The 18,286-nt window shown below is 44.7% G+C and overlaps 1 protein-coding gene across 2 annotated transcripts; it reads left to right on the forward strand.

Annotated features, from left to right (window-relative positions):
- Window positions 1–10,224: 10,224 nt before the first annotated feature.
- On the forward strand, window positions 10,225–17,593 carry LOC133378340 (uncharacterized). 2 transcript variants are annotated; one of them, XM_061613170.1, is made up of 5 exons: window positions 10,225–10,284; window positions 11,556–11,678; window positions 15,965–16,296; window positions 16,409–16,638; window positions 16,969–17,593. In XM_061613170.1, the coding sequence occupies exons 2-5, from the start codon at window positions 11,621–11,623 to the stop codon at window positions 17,357–17,359; spliced, it is 1,011 nt and encodes a 336-aa protein (XP_061469154.1). In that variant the 5' UTR covers window positions 10,225–10,284; window positions 11,556–11,620; the 3' UTR covers window positions 17,360–17,593. The 2 variants fall into 2 exon arrangements, with proteins under 2 accessions (XP_061469154.1, XP_061469153.1); XM_061613169.1 differs by lacking the exon at window positions 10,225–10,284 and adding an exon at window positions 10,291–10,365.
- Window positions 17,594–18,286: the final 693 nt, after the last annotated feature.

Below are 18,286 nucleotides of genomic sequence, written 5' to 3' on the forward strand. Positions count from 1 at the left end.
TTGCCCTTCGTGGCTCCTTGTGAGCTGCAGAGAGAAATTGGGCGAGGGGATCAAAGCGGTGGTAAACGCATCCTTGAAAGAGGGTGTGATGCCATCATCCTTCAAGGAGGCAATTGTAAAGCCCATCTTAAAGAAGCCCTCCTTGGATCCCCAAGTATTCGATAACTTCCGCCCAATTTCGAATCTGCCATTTCTGGGCAAGGTCATTGAGCGAGTGGTGGCCAACCAGTTGTCAGCACACTTGGATGAAACGGATTATTTGGATCCATACCAATCGGGTTTCAGGACTGGTCACGGAACTGAAACAGCCTTGGTCGCTCTGGTAGATGATTTGAGGAGGGCATTAGATAGGGGAGAATCCACCTTTCTTGTCCTCCTCGATCTCTCAGCGGCTTTTGATACTGTCGACCACAGTATCCTTCTGCTTCGCCTGGAGGGATTGGGAATTGGAGGCACTGTATTACAGTGGTTCCATTCCTTTCTCTCCGATAGGTACCAACAGGTAGCGTTGGGGGAGGAGGTATCAGACCCTTGGCCTCTCAATTGTGGTGTGCCACAGGGTTCTATCCTCTCTCCCATGCTATTTAACATTTATATGAAGCCACTGGGGACAATCATCAGGAGATTTGGGCTGCAGTGTCATCAATATGCGGATGACACTCAGCTCCATCTCTCGTTTAAATCTTCACCAGCGTTGGCTGTGGAGACCTTGTCCAAGTGCCTGGAATCCGTGAGTGGATGGATGGGAAGGAACAAGCTGAAGTTGAACCCTGATAAGACCGAGGTACTACTTGTGGGGGACAAGAGAAGGTTGGGCAACATTGACCTGAAGTTCAACGGGGTGAGTCTACCCCTAAAGGACCAGGTCCACAGCCTTGGGGTTGTGCTTGATTCCAGGCTGTCCATGGAGGCTCAGATTTCAGCGGTGAGCCGGGCAGCCTGGTACCAACTACACCTCATACGAAGGCTGCAACCCTACCTCCCTGTTCACCAGCTCCCACTAGTGGTACACGCCCTGGTCACCTCTCGTTTGGACTACTGTAATGTGCTCTACGTGGGGATGCCCTTGAAAACTGTCCGGAAATTACAACTGATACAAAATGCGGCGGCTCGACAACTTACGAATAGTCGCCGCCGAGATCACATCACACCAGTGTTGTTCGACCTACACTGGCTACCAGTTGTTTTCCGAGCCCAATTCAAGGTGTTGGTATTGACCTTTAAATCCCTACATGGTTCCGGCCCAGTTTATCTCACGGAGCACCTTCAACGCCACCAATTATGCCGCCCGACAAGGTCGGCCACACAGGGCCTTCTCTCAATCCCGCCAACAAAAACAGCCAGATTGGCGGGTACAAGAGAGAGGGCATTCTCAGTGGCGGCCCCCACTCTTTGGAACTCCCTCCCACAAGATCTCCAGCACGCCTCTTCTTTAAATGTGTTTCGGAAAGCCTTAAAGACCTGGCTCTTTCAGCAGGCCTTCGGGGTATCTGGGGAGGGTTAATTGTTATAACTGAAATGCCTCCTGCCCAGTTTTAATATTGTTGCTGCAGATGTGTTGTTTTTATATTGTATTACTGTATTTTATCAATTGTATTTTAACAATTTTGTAAGTCGCCTAGAGTGGCCATTGGCCAGATAGGCGACGAAGAAATTAAATTTATTATTTATTATTATTTATTATTATTTCAGGTTGTCCGTCTCCCCAGGAGTATTTCAGAAATTCATGAACCAGGTGTTTAGGGACCTTCTGGACTCCTACGTCATCATGTATCTGGACGACATTTTGATATTTTCAAAGGACGCACAGGATCATGAACGGCACATGAAAACGGTACTGCAGAGATGGAGGGAGAACCGGCTGCATGCGAAGCTGGAAAAGTGTGGCTTTGACCTGACCTCCCTGGATTTCTTAGGGTACAGAATCTCCCCAGAGGGGGTAGAGATGGACCCCGGGAAGGTGAGCTGTGTATTGGAATGGAATCAGCCCAAAACCAAGAAGGATGTCCAGCGCTTCTTGGGGTTCACTAACTATTACCGGAAATTCATTCCAGGCTTATCCAAGCTGACTGCCCCCCTGACGGACAGCCTACGGGGTAAGGGGATGTTCCGGTGGACTGAGGAGGCCAAGAGAGCCTTCGAGGAGTTAAAGAGGCGCTTCTCAGCTGAACCAATCCTGAAGTTCACAGACGCCACTCTACCCTACGTCGTGGAGACTGACGCCTCGGATCTGGCAATTGCGGGGATCCTTTTACAACCGGGAAAAGAGGTAGAGGGACTGTACCCCTGCGCCTACTTCTCAAGGAAACTAACGGACCCCAAACGGAACTACACTGTCCTGGAAAAAGAACTCCTTGCAATTAAAGAGTCTTTCTCCCACTGGAGACAGTACCTGGAAGGAGCTCAGCATCAGATTGAGGTGAGATCGGACCATAAGAACCTCAAGAGTCTGCAGACTGCTAGGAAGCTGAACCAGAGGCAGATACGATGGGCCCAGTTCTTCACTCGGTTTAACTTCCGAATTACTTACTACCCCCAAGCCAAGAACCAGCGAGCTGATGCTCTCTCACGACTACCGGAGTATTTGGAAGGAAAAGCCCCAGCTGCTCTCCAATACATCATCCCTCCAGAGAGAGTGCTTGTGGGCACGTGCCAGGGGTCCTGGGAAAAAGATTTTAAGGAGGCTCAAGCTAAAGACCCTTACGCGCTAAAGTGCCTAGCCGAACTGGATCACCCCGCCAAGAAGGAGAGCGGATTCCATGAAAGCAATGGACTCTTGTGTCACCGATCCACGAGGTATGTACCACCGGGAGAGATGAGGACCCGGGTATTAAGGCAGTGCCACAACTCTCCGTCGGCCGGACACTTTGGCGTTTTCAAAACTATCCAAACCGCCTCTAGAGACTTTTGGTGGCCTCAGATGAGGAGAGAGATAGAGAGCTATGTGCAGACCTGTCCAGTCTGTTTGAGGACGAAGCACGCGCCTGGGAAGCCGGCTGGATTACTTGAGCCCTTGCCCACGCCAAGGGGGCCCTGGAAAGAACTCTCGGTGGACTTTATAACAGATCTCCCTGACTCCCAAGGGATGTCGACCATACTGGTGGTCATAGACGCTATAACGAAGATGACTCATTTCCTGCCGTGTGCAGGTGTACTGGACGCGGAAGAAACTGCTAAACTGTTCGTGAGAGAGGTATACCGGTTGCACGGGTTGCCTGACAGCATAGTCTCGGATCGAGGAACACAATTTAATGCCCGGTTCTGGAGAGCTCTATGGAAGCAACTAGGTACAGAGCTCAAGATGTTGTCCTCCCATCACCCCCAAACGGATGGACAGACAGAACGCCTCAATTAGGTTTTGGAAGGATACTTGCGCTGCTATATCTCGTATCAACAAAATGACTGGAAGTCTTACTTGCACCTTGCGGAGTTTGCCTATAATAACACCTTGCACACCAGCATGCGCCAAACGCCCTTCTTCGCAAATTATGGACTTCACCCCAAGGCCTTCCCTAGTTCCCGCGAAACATTGGCGGTGCCGGTGGCTGAGGAGTTTGTCCAGGAGCTACAGGCGATGCAACAGCTATTGCGCACGCAGTTGGACGAGGCTAAGGAGGATTACAAGCGCGTCGCAGATCGGCACTGCCAGGAGGGAGCCCCGATCCAAGTGGGAGACAGGGTCTGGCTATCAACTCGGTTCTTGCCCATGCCAGGTAAGTACAGGAAGTTACAGGATAGAAGAGTAGGTCCTTTTGAGGTGGAGGCTCAAATCAACCCTGTGGCTTACCGGTTGAAACTGCCACCTACATTCAAGGTGCATCCTGTATTTCATCGCTCCCTCCTCACTAAAGAACACCCCCCAAGCCCCCTCAGACCAGAGGTGCAGCCAGGGGCCCCTCTAGAGATAGACGGACAAACGGAATTTGAAGTGGAGAGTATTTTGGATTCCAGGAAAAGAAGAAATCAGCTGCAGTATCTCATACACTGGGTGGGATACAGCCTGGCGGAAAGGTCGTGGGAGAATGCGGAGGACGTCCATGCCCCGGACTTAGTATGAGACTTTCACCAGCAGTTTCCCCAATGACCCAGACCCGAGGGCTGGAGGGAGGAAAGCCTTGGGAGAGGGGATACTGTTGGGGTTTCAGATTGAAGTCCTGAAGATGGTCTAAGAGAGAGTGGGGAGGGGGATTTGGGATTCCAGGAGTTGCAGATGGTGAGTGAGGAGGAAGGGGACGAGCAAGAGATGCAGACAGTTAGGGACCTTGGAATTCCAACGGATGAAGACTCATCCCTGCCAGTTCTCACGCCTCCTTTCGTGCCGCAGGGAGGGGGATGGGAGGAGGAGACGGAAGGAGGAGGATTCCTAACCCCCCCCTCAACCCAGCAGTCCTAGGAAGAAGCTGGCACCCGGCTCTCCATTCTCCACCCCCCCCAGGCTGGATAGGGAAGTCAGCACTTCGGAAGGGGAGGGGCCCAAGGATCCCCCGTCTCCTCGAGCCCGAAGAAGGCAGAGGAGGGATGAGCAGAAAAGGGGGGGAGGCGGGGAATCTCTCAGGAGAAGCGCGAGGTTACGCGCCCGCCTCCCTCCTTCATAAGGGTTGCGGAGGCGGGAAAACTTTGCTCTGTCAACTTTCTTTCAATGCTGCAGGATTAGGTAGTTAGGGATACTAGTGATTTAGAATAGGGGTTGCATGAAGCGCAGTAAATATAACGTTGAGATCTCCTTAATAAAGAAAGAATTGCTTACAACATCGAGTCTGGTAATTGAGTCTCAGCCTGGGCGCGACACCAGCTGGTATTATTGTAGCAGGATAAACTAATAGAGATGCAACAGGTACCGAAGACCTAAGACGTTGGATCAATTGATGTAACTTGTTAATAAGAGCCGCTCGCTCAATGTCAGGCAAATGAGAATAGAGCTCCGTGAGCTGCTGCTCCTCAGGTTCCATTTCCTGAATGAGGACAGGCATCATTTGGGATTGGTCAGCCAGAGCAGAATGACTTTCTGACACCCCAAAAGACTTCTGTAGGAGCATCTGGCGGGTGTTATTGGTTGGAGTTGCTGCAGATAAAGAAGTACTAGGTCGTGTGGTCTGTATAAGGGGAGCTTCCAGCAGAGTAGGAGGGGCCACATTAGTGTAGTATCTTTGTACTGATAAGCCCCTTTTTCCCAAGATGTCTCTCACTCGGAAAATTTGGTTGGCCACAATACGTGAGTGGCAGGTAACGATCAAGCGCCACTCATGTGTGTTAGAAGAGAGGATCCTCATGGACCTGATGTAGTTCATGCGCTGTGGTGCCTGCAGAGATTGACCAAAGCAAGTGTCCAAAAATGGGATACTCGGGAACAAGGGTCGCCGCCCATTGCCTTTACAGTTGTATGAGATTACCAACTTATTAGGTTGTAAAACTAGATTCCAATGAGGCGAGTAGCGACCTTTGGTAACAGTCGAAGAGACTAGGAGACTCCTCGGGGGCGGAAACTTTCTCTTCGCATCCACACTAGAGAGATTGGGATCCCAAAGGGTAGATTTGGATTCATGAAGTAGTTCTGACTTTGAGGGAGAACAATTTCCCATTTTGGACAAGCGGCACTGCTTTGAAGAGTTGCACGCTCTTTGGGGCTCCAACAGTTTAAATAGTGGTTTAAAGTTCATTTTGTTTAAATGGTTGGTCTTAGGATTCTTGTTATTTTTAGATTTCTTGGCTTTCTTTGTATTGGGTGATTTAACCCTGTTTCTTTTCTTATTCTTACGATTACCAGATCCGCTAGCATGGCCACTCGAATACTCAGAGGAGGAGGATGGTGATGCTGCAGGTTCATGCACTCCATAAATTGCAGACGGAGTGGACCCGAACGTCTGCACCAACGTTGTAAGTAATTGGTTGGTTTCTGAAATATATGCTTTGACAAGCTTTAATTCGTCAAGCAGTAAAGACTGCCATACCTGATCAGAACCAACCGGAGAAGAATCATCCTGTTCTTTCCTCCTGTCAGGAGAGGGTGTTATCTGTCCCTTAGATAGTTGGTATGAGTCAATAGTTAGAAATGCTGACGGGGTGGCGTTGTTTATCGAGTTCAAAGAAAAATTAAAACCAGCGTCCTGGAGCTCCTCAGCAAGATTTTTGGAGGGTGGGAAGGTCTTATAAGATTTGACAGAGAGAGGATGATCTAAAGTCCATTTGTGAGAGTTAACAGTCGGTGGATTCACTTGATGTATTAAAGGAGACTGCAACTCCGAGTGGAGTGGGTCACATGAAGAAGGAAAGAATCTCGTGATTTTAGGTTGAGAAGTACTTGTCACTACATCGCCCTCAGTGGGAATTCCCAACTCCTGGTAATTTCTCCTAGTCATTACCATTAGGCACAGCACTCAAAGTGGTTGTATAAAAAGTGAAAACACTTTCAGAATCCTGCAGGTTGTCTAAAGTCTCAAGCTGTGACTGCTATATGCAGAAGAAAACACGTTAGCTCCTTTCTGGATTTAATTTTTTAGGCGGTGATATGTGGCAGTAGCTGTCTCCATAAATATTTGAGTTTGAAACTTCTGGGCTTCTACAGCCGAACTTTTAAGGGCTATAACAATCACGGGTAATTTATGGCAGTGCCTCCCGCTTGTTGATGGCTAGAACGCCGAAGATAAAAGAGACCAGATGGTTTGAAGAAAGGGGTGTTATGAGATTAAATCAGGTTTCAATTTGGCATTCTTAACTCCTTGTCCGTAGTTCAACTGCTATAACAGCTCCAAATAAAGGAATGTTTAAGTTTTTTAAGCTAAAATGTTGAGAGCATAGATAAGTACGTCTTACCGAAAACGAAGCTAACCGGAAGTCCTCAAAATAACAACATAGCTGTTATATAACAATATAATTGTTATATAACAGTATAACAAAATAACTGTTTAAAATAACAAATAGTCTGTTTAAAATAACAATAGCCAAATCTGGCCTTACAATCAGGCCAAATGAGGCAGCCACTGCAGGGCAGTAGTGATGAGGCTTTGGAGGCCAGAGCTGTGTGGGCCATCTTCCCTCCCCTGCTGCCCTCAGGTGCACTGTCCTAGTACCAGCATTGAAGTTGAAGATTCAGCTGCCAGTCCAGTTAGCTTCTGAATATGGAACAGAGAGACTGTCCTGTGCCTCAGGCAGCAAAATGGCCAGGTCTCAAAACAGCCACCAGGCCGGATCGTGTAACTCTGCTTAACCTTAAGTTTGAGCCTCAGTGTCTGGGAAGGTCTGAATAAGCTTTTCTCAACCTGATGCCAATGGCCTGGCAGAAGTTATGATGCCTTTGAGGTAAGGGTTTTAAATAAGTGACTGCATCAGCACAAACAGGAAAAAAGCAATCCTGTCTACCCTTGTTTACACAGTAACCTTTCTGTTCTGCATTCATTTTCCCTGCTTTGTGGTATGGTGACTGGACTGCTAACTGTCAGGTTTGCATTCCTGCATGGTGATCACCTCACCTCTCTGAAGGGAATTGCAGATACCAGGTGTTTTCTTGGCTCTGAACTGCCTGTGTTCTCCTCCTCCCAATCTGTGTTATGACTGTGGTTTTGTGCTCTCCTGGGAAGAACAAACACTCAGGAGTCACAAGGATCCTTGCTTGACAAACTTTGATGTGTGCCTGTTTTTTGCTTTGTTTTTCATAACTTCAAGCAAATGACTGGCATTACCTCTTTTCCCCTGAGCTAACAGCTCTGAAAATAAGTAAGAACCCTAATCAAAACTGAAGCATGCCCCTAATTAAAGGTCTGCCTGCTAACAACTAGTAGAGTTTATTGACAATCTATTTCTACTTCTTTTGCCCCTTAGAAATAAGTGGACCATCATAGTGAATATCACACAGGGGATGTGTGTTTGTGGGTTTCCCACTTCATTTGATGATGCCCTTTGAATTTCCTGTGTCGTACTTGTTTGTTTCTGTCTTCATACATTTTTAATAGAAACTCTTTGAAACTAGAGTCTGGTCGTGGTAGAGGTTGTTTTCCCAGTTCTGCTTTGCAGCATTGCTCAGGATGGCTTAAATGGCTGTAGTTAACAACTGAAGGCCTTACATTAGGTCTGAGAGCAACAGATAGGTTTAGTGGCAGATGGCATTTCCAAGCATCATATACTGGATTGGTTTTAGCAGTTATTCATGTTATAAAATAAAATAAAATCATACACAGCATGCTACATTTATGGGGGCTGGCATGTGTAAACTTGTCTTCAGCCATGACTACACTTTCTGTCATATTTCATCTTAAATTTTTATATTGGTCCTTTTAAGATAAAATGGCAAACGTTCTACATTTCCCCATTTCACCACCCCTGTGCTAATCACTACAATCACATATAGCTACCCGATTAAAAATGAGCCACAATGTCCTCCAACTCAGGCGCAGTTCTGACCACGACTGGGCAAACGTACCGGGGAAAAAAACGAGGAAGATCCATCTCAAGGGGGTCTTCAAATCATGATTTCACTGCCACCAAGCCCATGTACTGTTTACCACAGGGGTAGCCAACATTGTGCCCTCCAGATGTTGTGGGCTGCAACCTCCATTATCCCCAGGAGGCACCATATTGGCTAGCCAGGGTTTAACTAATCCAGACAGACAGGAAATCCTGGAAGCATATTAAAGTGTGAAAAATGTGTGTCTCCCCCCCTTAGTAACTTTGAATGGAATCCTTCCAACTCCTCAATTAATCAATAATTAAGTAGCATATTAGCACTAGAGGGTAGGCAAGATTTCAGCAGACTCTAATCCATGTAGAATTCCCAGGACAAAACACAGATATAACTGCTGAGTTGTTTATTAAGAAAGGAAACAGAATTTGCAGGTATACATGTTAGCAGGTCTTGTGACTACACAGCAGTCTGAGCTCAATTCAATTAAAATCACAAGAGCAGAGTCCAGAATTTCTTGAGGAAAGTTACAATCAAAGTCATCAGACTAGGACACAACAGTTCCTGTAGTTTCTACCTGACAAGCCAAACCAGTCATGACATAGATTAACACAGCTGGGGGATCAGCTGTCATCTCAAATATCTGAAAGACTGCCTCCTTCCCTACAAACCCTCTCGGGTGTTGAGATAATCAGAGGGGGTCCTTTTAGTAGTTCCACCTCCCTCAGAAGTTCAGGGGGGTGGCCCAGGAGAGGGCATTCTCTGTGGCAGCCTAAGCTGTGGAACTCCTTCCCCATTGAAGAGTCCCCATCTGGCAACTTCATTGTACAACTTTCTGCACCTCTTTACCCTGGCCTTCAACACCTGAGATGTATATTTTTAGGACCCACTCTTTTTTCTGTGATGTTGTTTGGGTTTTTTACACTGTTTTTAATTATATGTTTTCAATGGTTGTAACCCACCCTGGGACCTTTGGGTGAAGGGCGGGTAATAAATTCTAACAACAAAAACAACAATCATCATCATCATTTCAGCCCAGAGACAAAGGCATGGCTTTAACATTTCTTGAAAGAAAAGAGACTCAAAAGGGCAAGGGATTGACATTTTTCAAAGCCAAATCCTGGCCAAGGATTGTCTGGGCAATCAGACTTAATTTTCTATAAAAGCAGAACTTAATTTTAACAGGTAGATCTTATCCACACAAAATAGCCAAACTTTTCTTCTTACTTAAAATGCATTTAAGCAAACAAGTGAAGCTACACATTATGCATCTCCTCTGTTGGGGATTGTCACCATTGATTTACCAATGAATGGGGTGGTGTGTTTTGAGTTTTAAATGGCCATTTAATGGATAGCAGCACAAACAAACAAGCAGAAATGTTCTAATTGTCATACTCTTTGGTGTAAGGGAAAACCATACCAGAGAAACTAACAGTTCAGATACATTTATTTCCAGAGCATGATCCATGTTTATAAAGCACATTTCATTACACAAAAAATGCAGAGAGTATTGTGATATGCATGGCATTTCTTTTCTTTGTGGATTTGTGTTAAATGCTCTGTCTGTGTTGTGTGGCAGTCCTACCTATCAACAAACGTCACTATTTGTCTGTGAGTATAATGTTTCGTACTTCATTAGAATGTTGCTCATCCCTCACAAACCCCACAGGAAAAAATATTTTTCACTCTGCATGCCAGAAAATTACACAGAGATGGAATAAACTCTCCCAGCCTGGAATGTTTCACTACTGGATTTTGGGCTAGGTTTTTGTATGTGTTTGCATTTCCGGCCCAAAAGACATTTTCTGTTAATGTTTAAATGAAATGTTACACAGAACACTGCAGTTGTTAGCGGTGTAACCTCAGGAAAGTGAAATGGAAGCTTCATATGGGTAAATATTGAATGTTCTGGGACTGAGGATAGTATGTGTGAGCTAACCATTTGCATCTAACAATGCTTCCCTGACATTAAGGTAAGATAGTTGTGCACATAGGCTGAAGTAATAGATTCCATGTTGAAGCAAACAGCAGCTGTGGGGGCAAAGCAGGCTAATGTATTGCACGCTGGGAGCAGTCATCTTGGAATTAAGGATACTGAAGTCTGCCAGCTCTGGGCCACATTGTGTAGCATGTGCTTATCCGCCGCCAAAATACAATATGGGAAAGTTCTGAGCAGCTGGTGCTCTTGTAGCGTGGCGAGAAAAAAAAGCTTAACTTGACACTTAATCCACAGCTGCACACTATGGGGGCAATCCAGCCAAAGTTTAGCACCTTTAAAGTCCCACTGATGTCAGTGGAAGAGACTGGAGCATGTGCTTAACTGTCACATTGAAATAAATGATATTTCACTTCCTTGGTTGAATCATACCCTATGGATGCATCTGCTTGTGGCTTTTGAAACCGTAGCAAATGTAGTTAGGGACCACACAAGTCTGGTGCCTGCAACAGGCAGCATTCTGTTGACAGTCTGCATGAGCCAACCTGCCTGGAAGTAGCTGTTCCACCCCCCACCTCCTGTTCCTTGCAGTAACATAGAGTTCAGTGACTGGATGTTGCAATTGTTGTGGAGGATACAGCTGAATTTTATTTTCCTCTTTTGTAAATGCCTTAGATACAGCAGATGGCCAAGGAGGCCATCGGCAAGGGGGAAAGCAGGTGGGAGGAAAGTTGTCAAATCATCTACATAAGACTTCATATCTTTGTAGGTTACTGTTTTGGTGACATAGCCATTATTATTTGAATTGCATAGATTCAGCTTGTTCAGTGGACTTTGAAGCTTACAGTTTGTTATTAGTAATTTATTCTGGATGCTGAAAATCAGATTTTAATAGGTTTTTTTTATTTAGAACCGATTTGTTTTAAAAATCATTAATAAAACAGCAGAGCTTGGAAGTAACTCGTTATTTTTAACGAGTTACTTTTAATTCGTTACAATTTTAAATAACGAGTGGGTAATTCCATTACATTTGGCAAGTAACGGAACGAATAGTAATTTCCCTACTTTTCAGCTTCAACTTTAACATTTCCACGTTAGGTTGGACGTTACTTGGGGGCGGGAACAAGGGGAAGTGAGCTCCTGGCTGTGATTGGTTAACACAAGACATGTGCCTCACACTGATTGGACCTCTGCACAGACTGTCTCTTCCCTCGTGATCTGTGTTAGGAGGCACGATAGAAGAGATGAATAGGCAGGGGGAGCCTGCTAGCGTCTGACTCTGAGAGGAAAAAATGGACGCTGGAGGAAAAAGCCAGGGCAAGGAAGGCAGAATGGCGAAGAGCTGTGGAGGTGAGTGACGATGATTTGTGTGTGTGTGTGTGCCCCGGTGTGTGTGTTTTCGGCTGGAGTCTCTGGTTTTGGGGGGGGCTTCGGCTCTCTGGCTACCACCCCTTACTCTCTGGACTCTCCGCTTCAATTTTTTAAAAAAAGTTTCTAGGTGGTCTAATTCCCGAGATATACACCAAAACGTAAAACCCCCCCTGCACAACTTTTTTTTAAACAGATCATGCTCTAGCTACAACTCCCATCAGCCCAATCCAGTGGCCATGCTGGCCGGGGCTGATGGGAGTTGTAGTTTAAAGTAACTTTTCAAAGCTCTGGCTGCAACCCCGCCCTTTCATGATTGTGAGTAAAGTGCAGACTTGTGTTTGTGTTGTAAATCTCTCTCCCTCCAACCCTATTTTTAAAGAAATTAGGCAGGGTTTATCACAGTTTTTATTATGTAGGAAACTAATACTCATTTTTTAAAAAAAATGAATGAAGTTTATTTATTTATTTTTATTATTTTATTTATATCCCACCCTTCCTCCCAGTAGGAGCCCAGGGCAGCAAACAAAAGCACTAAAAACACTTTAAAAATCATAAAAACAGACTTTAAAATATATTAAAACAAAACATCTTTAAAAACATTTTTAAAAGCTTTAAAAACATTTTTTTTAAGAAAAAATTTAAAAACATATTAAAAAGCAATTTCAACACAGACTCAGACTGGGATAAGCTCTCAACTTAAAGGACTTGTTAAAAGAACAAGTTCCTTATCACTTGAGGCTGCAGTTTTCCCTGGTTGAGTAAGCCCCATTGAATACATTGGGACTTGCTTCTGAGTAAACAAACATAGGATTGCACTATAAATATCTTTACAGGTTATATAAATAAACATATTTGATAGTCATGCTTATATAAATATTTTCATAGAATCATAGAATAGTAGAGTTGGAAGGGGCCTATAAGGCCATCAAGTCCAACCCCCTGCTCAATGCAGGAATCCAAATCAAAGCATTCCCGACAGATGGCTGTCCAGCTGCCTCTTGAATGCCTCCAGTGTCAGAGATCCCACTACCTCTCTAGTAATTAGTTCCATTGTCGTATGGCTCTAACAGTTAGGAAGCTTTTCCTGATGTCCAGTCAAAATCTGGCTTCTTGCAACTTGAGCCCATTATTCTGTGTCCTGCACTCTGGGATCATTGAGAAGAGATCCCGGCCCTCCTCTGTGTGGCAACCTTTCAAATACTTGAAGAGTGCTATCATATCTCCCCTCAGTCTTCTCATCTCCAGGTTAAATATGCCCAGTTCCTTCAGTCTCTCCTCATAGGGCGTTGTTTCCAGTCCCCTGATCATCCTTGTTGCCCTCCTCTGAACCTGTTCCAGTTTGTCTGCATCCTTCTTGAAGTGCAGAGACCAGAACTGGACACAGCACTCAAGATGAGGCCTAACCAGTGCTAAATAGAGGGGAACTAATACTTCACATGATTTGGAAACTATACTTCTGTTAATGCAGCCTGATATAGCATTTGCCTTTTTTGCAGCCACATCACACTGTTGGCTCATATTCAGCTTGTGATCAACAACAATTCCAAGATCCTTCTTGCATGTTGTACTGCTGAGCCAAGTATCCCCCATCTTATAACTGTGCATTTGGTTTCTTTTTCCTAAGTGTAGAACTTTTACTTCCACCCAGTTTTGTCATGCTGTGTCCCTATAAGTATCCAATTGCATACTATGGTTGTACAATACTTCCTTTACATTTTAAGTATGCCTTGGGGTAGTCATGGTTCTCCACTGTTTTCATCCTGAGGGGCAGATAGGCTGAGAGATGGTGAGTAGTCCATGGTCACTCACTACAGTTTATAGCTCATTTCCATTTTGAAAAATTAATTAAAACAATTTACATGCAGGCAAAATTTATTAAGCAGATTCACACAATATGTGTAAAGCACATCCAACTCGCATTTAAAGTGCATGACTTCCCCTAAAGAATTCTGGGAAGTGTCATTTCCCCCTCACAGTTATAGTTCTCACCACTCTTAACAAACTGCAGTTCCCATGATTCTGTGGTGGGATTCATGTGCTTCAAATGGGTGTTGAATGTGCTTTAAAGGAATGGTGTGGATCTGCCCTAGGTATGATGTTCATTCAAGAGTGAATTGAAAAGAACAATTTTAAAAGATACTTCTTACTCTTACTCATTTTTCAGACCTCTTTCTGAAGTAAAGGGTCAAATCTGTAAAAACATTTGGAGCAGCCACATTAAAAGATAAGGGCAGGGTATTCCAGGCAGGGGGTTGCCAACCCTGCTTGGATATGGATGTCTTTGCAGAAGAACCCTAGTCAAGGTTTACCAACAGCACAGTCCAAACTATATCTACTTAGAAGTCAGTCCTGTTGAGTTCTATGGGGCTTAATCCCTTAGTAAGTGTGTTTAGAATTGCAGCCTTCAGGAGCCTCCATCTTTACTCCCCAAAGCTCCCATCTAACATCTCCACAACACTAGGCTCCTTTGTCTCTGTTGTGGCCTTCTGGTGACTGCCCTAGCCTGAAGGAATTGGTTAAGAAGCAGAAAGCAGAGAGTAGGAATAAATGGACAGTTCCCCCAATGGAGGGCTGTAGAAAGTGGAGTCCCTCAAGGATCGGTATTGGGACCTGTACTTTTCAACTTGTTCATTAATGACCTAGAATTAGGAGTGAGCAGTGAAGTGGCCAAGTTTGCTGATGACACTAAATTGTTCAGGGTTGTTAAAACAAAAAGGGATTGCGAAGAGCTCCAAAAAGACCTCTCCAAACTGAGTGAATGGGCGGAAAAATGGCAAATGCAATTCAATATAAACAAGTGTAAAATTATGCATATTGGAGCAAAAAATCTTAATTTCACATATACGCTCATGGGGTCTGAACTGGCGGTGACTGACCAGGAGAGAGACCTCGGGGTTGTAGTGGACAGCATGATGAAAATGTCGACCCAGTGGGCGGCGGCTGTGAAAAAGGCAAATTCTATGCTAGCAATAATTAGGAAAGGTATTGAAAATAAAACAGCCAATATCATAATGCCATTGTATAAATCTATGGTGCGGCCGCATTTGGAATACTGTGTACAGTTCTGGTCGCCTCATCTCAAAAAGGATATTATAGAGTTGGAAAAGGTTCAGAAGAGGGCAACCAGAATGATCAAGGGGATGGAGCGACTCCCTTACGAGGAAAGGTTGCAGCATTTGGGTCTTTTTAGTTTAGAGAAAAGGCGGGTCAGAGGAGACATGATAGAAGTGTATAAAATTATGCATGGCATTGAGAAAGTGGATAGAGAAAAGTTCTTCTCCCTCTCTCATAATACTAGAACTCGTGGACATTCAAAGAAGCTGAATGTTGGAAGATTCAGGACAGACAAAAGGAAGTACTTCTTTACTCAGCGCATAGTTAAACTATGGAATTTGCTCCCACAGGATGCAGTAATGGCCACCAGCTTGGATGGCTTTAAAAGAAGATTAGACAAATTCATGGAGGACAGGGCTATCAATGGCTACTAGCCATGATGGCTGTGCTGTGCCACCCTAGTCAGAGGCAGCATGCTTCTGAAAACCAGTTGCCGGAAGCCTCAGGAGGGGAGAGTGTTCTTGCACTCGGGTCCTGCTTGCGGGCTTCCCCCAGGCACCTGGTTGGCCACTGTGAGAACAGGATGCTGGACTAGATGGGCCACTGGCCTGATCCAGCAGGCTCTTCTTATGTTCTTATGTTCTTAAGGCACTTAACCCTTCTTGCTGAAAGCAAGTAGGCTAGATTAAATGTTCCCTACCCAGGCTCATATATATAAAATATAAACGGCATTTTGTCAAAAGTATTTTTGTCTACATTTTATACCTCATCCTTGGTTTTCGAAGCTTGGCATGGAATGCTTCTCATACAGAATTAATTTGAAATGCTGCATATTTATTATCATAATCATCATATTCAAAATAAAAAATATATGTACCGCCTTCAAGTTGATTCCAACTTATGGTGACCCTATGAATAGGGTTTTCATGAGGCTGAGAGGCAGTGACTGGCCCAAGGTCACTCAGTGAGCTTCATGGCTATGTGGGGATTTGAACCCTAGTCTCATTTTGTTCTCACAACAACCCTGTGAGATAGTAGGTTAGACTGGCCCAGGCAGGGTTATTCAGTGAGCAAATAGGATCTCTTTTAATTGTGCTATCGACCTGCTTACTTCCACTCTGACTGGGGGATCTTGCAGCATGGGGAAGAGATGGGGGTACATCACAGCTGAAGTTCACCCATATAGGAGCATTATCTCTTGTTTATTACAGAGACTCCTGTTGCAGGTTTTGCTGCTGAGAGCAGCAGTCAGTTAGTGCGGCCACTTGAGTCACAGCTTGTTGATCCTGAGGAGGCAAAACTAGAAAGTGAGGTTCAGAAACGAGGCCCTGTGCACGAGGAGGAGGAGGGCATGAAGCAGTGCCAGTTGCCCACAGCCACATCTGCAGAACAGCAAGTACCATGGTTTGGCTTTGAGAAAGCTTGTACATTTGTGAGCCAGAGTGGGAAAAATGTTGTTGTACGATGCAATTACTGCCTTCCAAGGATCAAAAATCTGAGATCAGCTGTTTCCCCCCCATCCAATGTGAAGAAACATTTTGAGGTAAGCCTTTGTCATGCTGGTCCTCAAAGAGTGTCCATTGTCTATTTATGTTTAAATTGTGAAGTTCCTCTTCCATTTTTTCTTGGATTCATGCTTTGTTCTTCTTCCTCAGAGGGCACACCCTGAGAAGCTGAGAGCAATTGAAGAAGCAATAAAGGCAAGGAGATGTGGCCTTCCTGAACCAATGCATGACACCCCTCCTCCCAAAATGCTGAAGCAGCAGCAGACAACCCTTGAGAGGTGGGGATCTGGCAGGGATCTGCCTCTTCTGGCAGCCTGCGTACACCCTCGCTTCAAACTAGATCGGCTGGAATCGTGTCAGGCCACCACCCATACCAACAAGTAAGAACATTAGGGAAGCCCTTTGGGTGGATTACTCCAAGGGAAATGTTGTCTCAAGGGAGGCATCAGAGGGCTTAAGGTGGTAGGCAGGGGCTGGGCCTTTTCTTCCTGGGGCTCCTCATCACAACCTTGGGTTGCTGCAGATAATCCTTAAGGGTCTGCTGTGCTGCCCCATGAGTGTGGTGACTTGGTCACCTTCCTACCTTCCATGTCATCATCCACAGGCTCAGGCTGGACCCTGAACCAGGGGACATGACAAGCATCAGGAAATGAAGAGCAGATGATGGTTTCCTAACATATATGTGTTAACATATCCTCTCTCTTTCTTAGATACACAATGGAAGCCTTGTTGAAAGCTGAAATAAAGATGGGTGTACTTAATGAGGACAGTGATCAGTCTTCAGATAAAGACCAGGAAGGAGATGACTTAGCAGATGACTTCTTTAACTTTCTGCCCCAGGGCAAGAAGTCAGCAGTGGACACTGCTGAGGAGGAACTGGTGAGGTACCTGAGGTCTCCCAGCAGGGAAGTGTCATCACTCCATGGCTTTCCACGTGTGCTGCGGTGTTTTTTGCAGCACAACACAGGCATGCCTTCAAGCGCCGCAGTAGAACGCCTGTTCAGTACTGGTGGCAACGTAATGACTGTAAAAAGACATTCCTTGTCTGACATGCTCTTTGAGCATCTTGTTCTTTTGAGACATGACAGAAACATATTATAAAAGCATTTCAAGTGTAAAATTTGATTTCAAGAGTTGGGGTATCTTCATTGCTTGGGGGGATGTGAGATTCTGTTATGCCATTATGTTAATCTTATGGATAAATTTTTTTATTCTACTACCCCCTGTGTGTGTGTGTTTATTTTTAATATTGTTTTAGGCTTCTTAGATGTGCAGCAGCCAAGGCCAGCACCTTGTAGGAGTTTTTTTTAAAAAAGTAACTGAAATGTAATTGTAGTGATTACTTTTGAGAAAAAGTAAAGTAATCAGTTACTTTCAGAGCAATTGTAATTGTAACGGTAATTACTACTTTTTGGGCCAAGTAATTGTAACTGTAATTTATTACTTTTTAAAAGTAATCTTCCAAGCTCTGTAAAATAGAAAATTCCTCTCATTCACTTCAACCTTATAATAAACCTGCTCAACCTACAGTTACAGTCTCATAAAATGAATTAATGGCTCTATCACACTCACACACATTAAGTTACCTACCAATAAAACATGGGCATTCATTTCAGTTTTTCACCTCGTGATATGAAATGGCTCCGCCCAGCCAAACTACAAGCTCTTGCTTCTTGGGAAGTTCTGGACTTTCAGTTTCTTTTTCTCTGACTAAAGTTGTATGTGCATGGACACAGGCTGAATGGGAATGGGACTGTTGTTCTGAGGTTATATGGTGATGAATTAGGGCAGAGACAATATAAAAAAGGACCATTGGAGGCAGAGTAGAAAGGAACAGTGGAGAGGACTGGAAAGAAAAAAGGGAAGACGCTAGAGTTCAGACAGTTTCCATTTCCTATATTCCCCCACACTTTTGCCACAGAAGAAATGTCATAGCTTCTGGGCCTAAAAGAGAGCCTATCTGGGAATATTTTGAAGAAATTATTTCCATGGACAAAAAAGCAGGAAAACTTTCCCGGGCAAAAAAGG

The sequence above is a fragment of the Rhineura floridana genome, chromosome 2, assembly GCF_030035675.1.
Source record: "Rhineura floridana isolate rRhiFlo1 chromosome 2, rRhiFlo1.hap2, whole genome shotgun sequence".
NCBI classification, from domain to species: domain Eukaryota; kingdom Metazoa; phylum Chordata; class Lepidosauria; order Squamata; family Rhineuridae; genus Rhineura; species Rhineura floridana.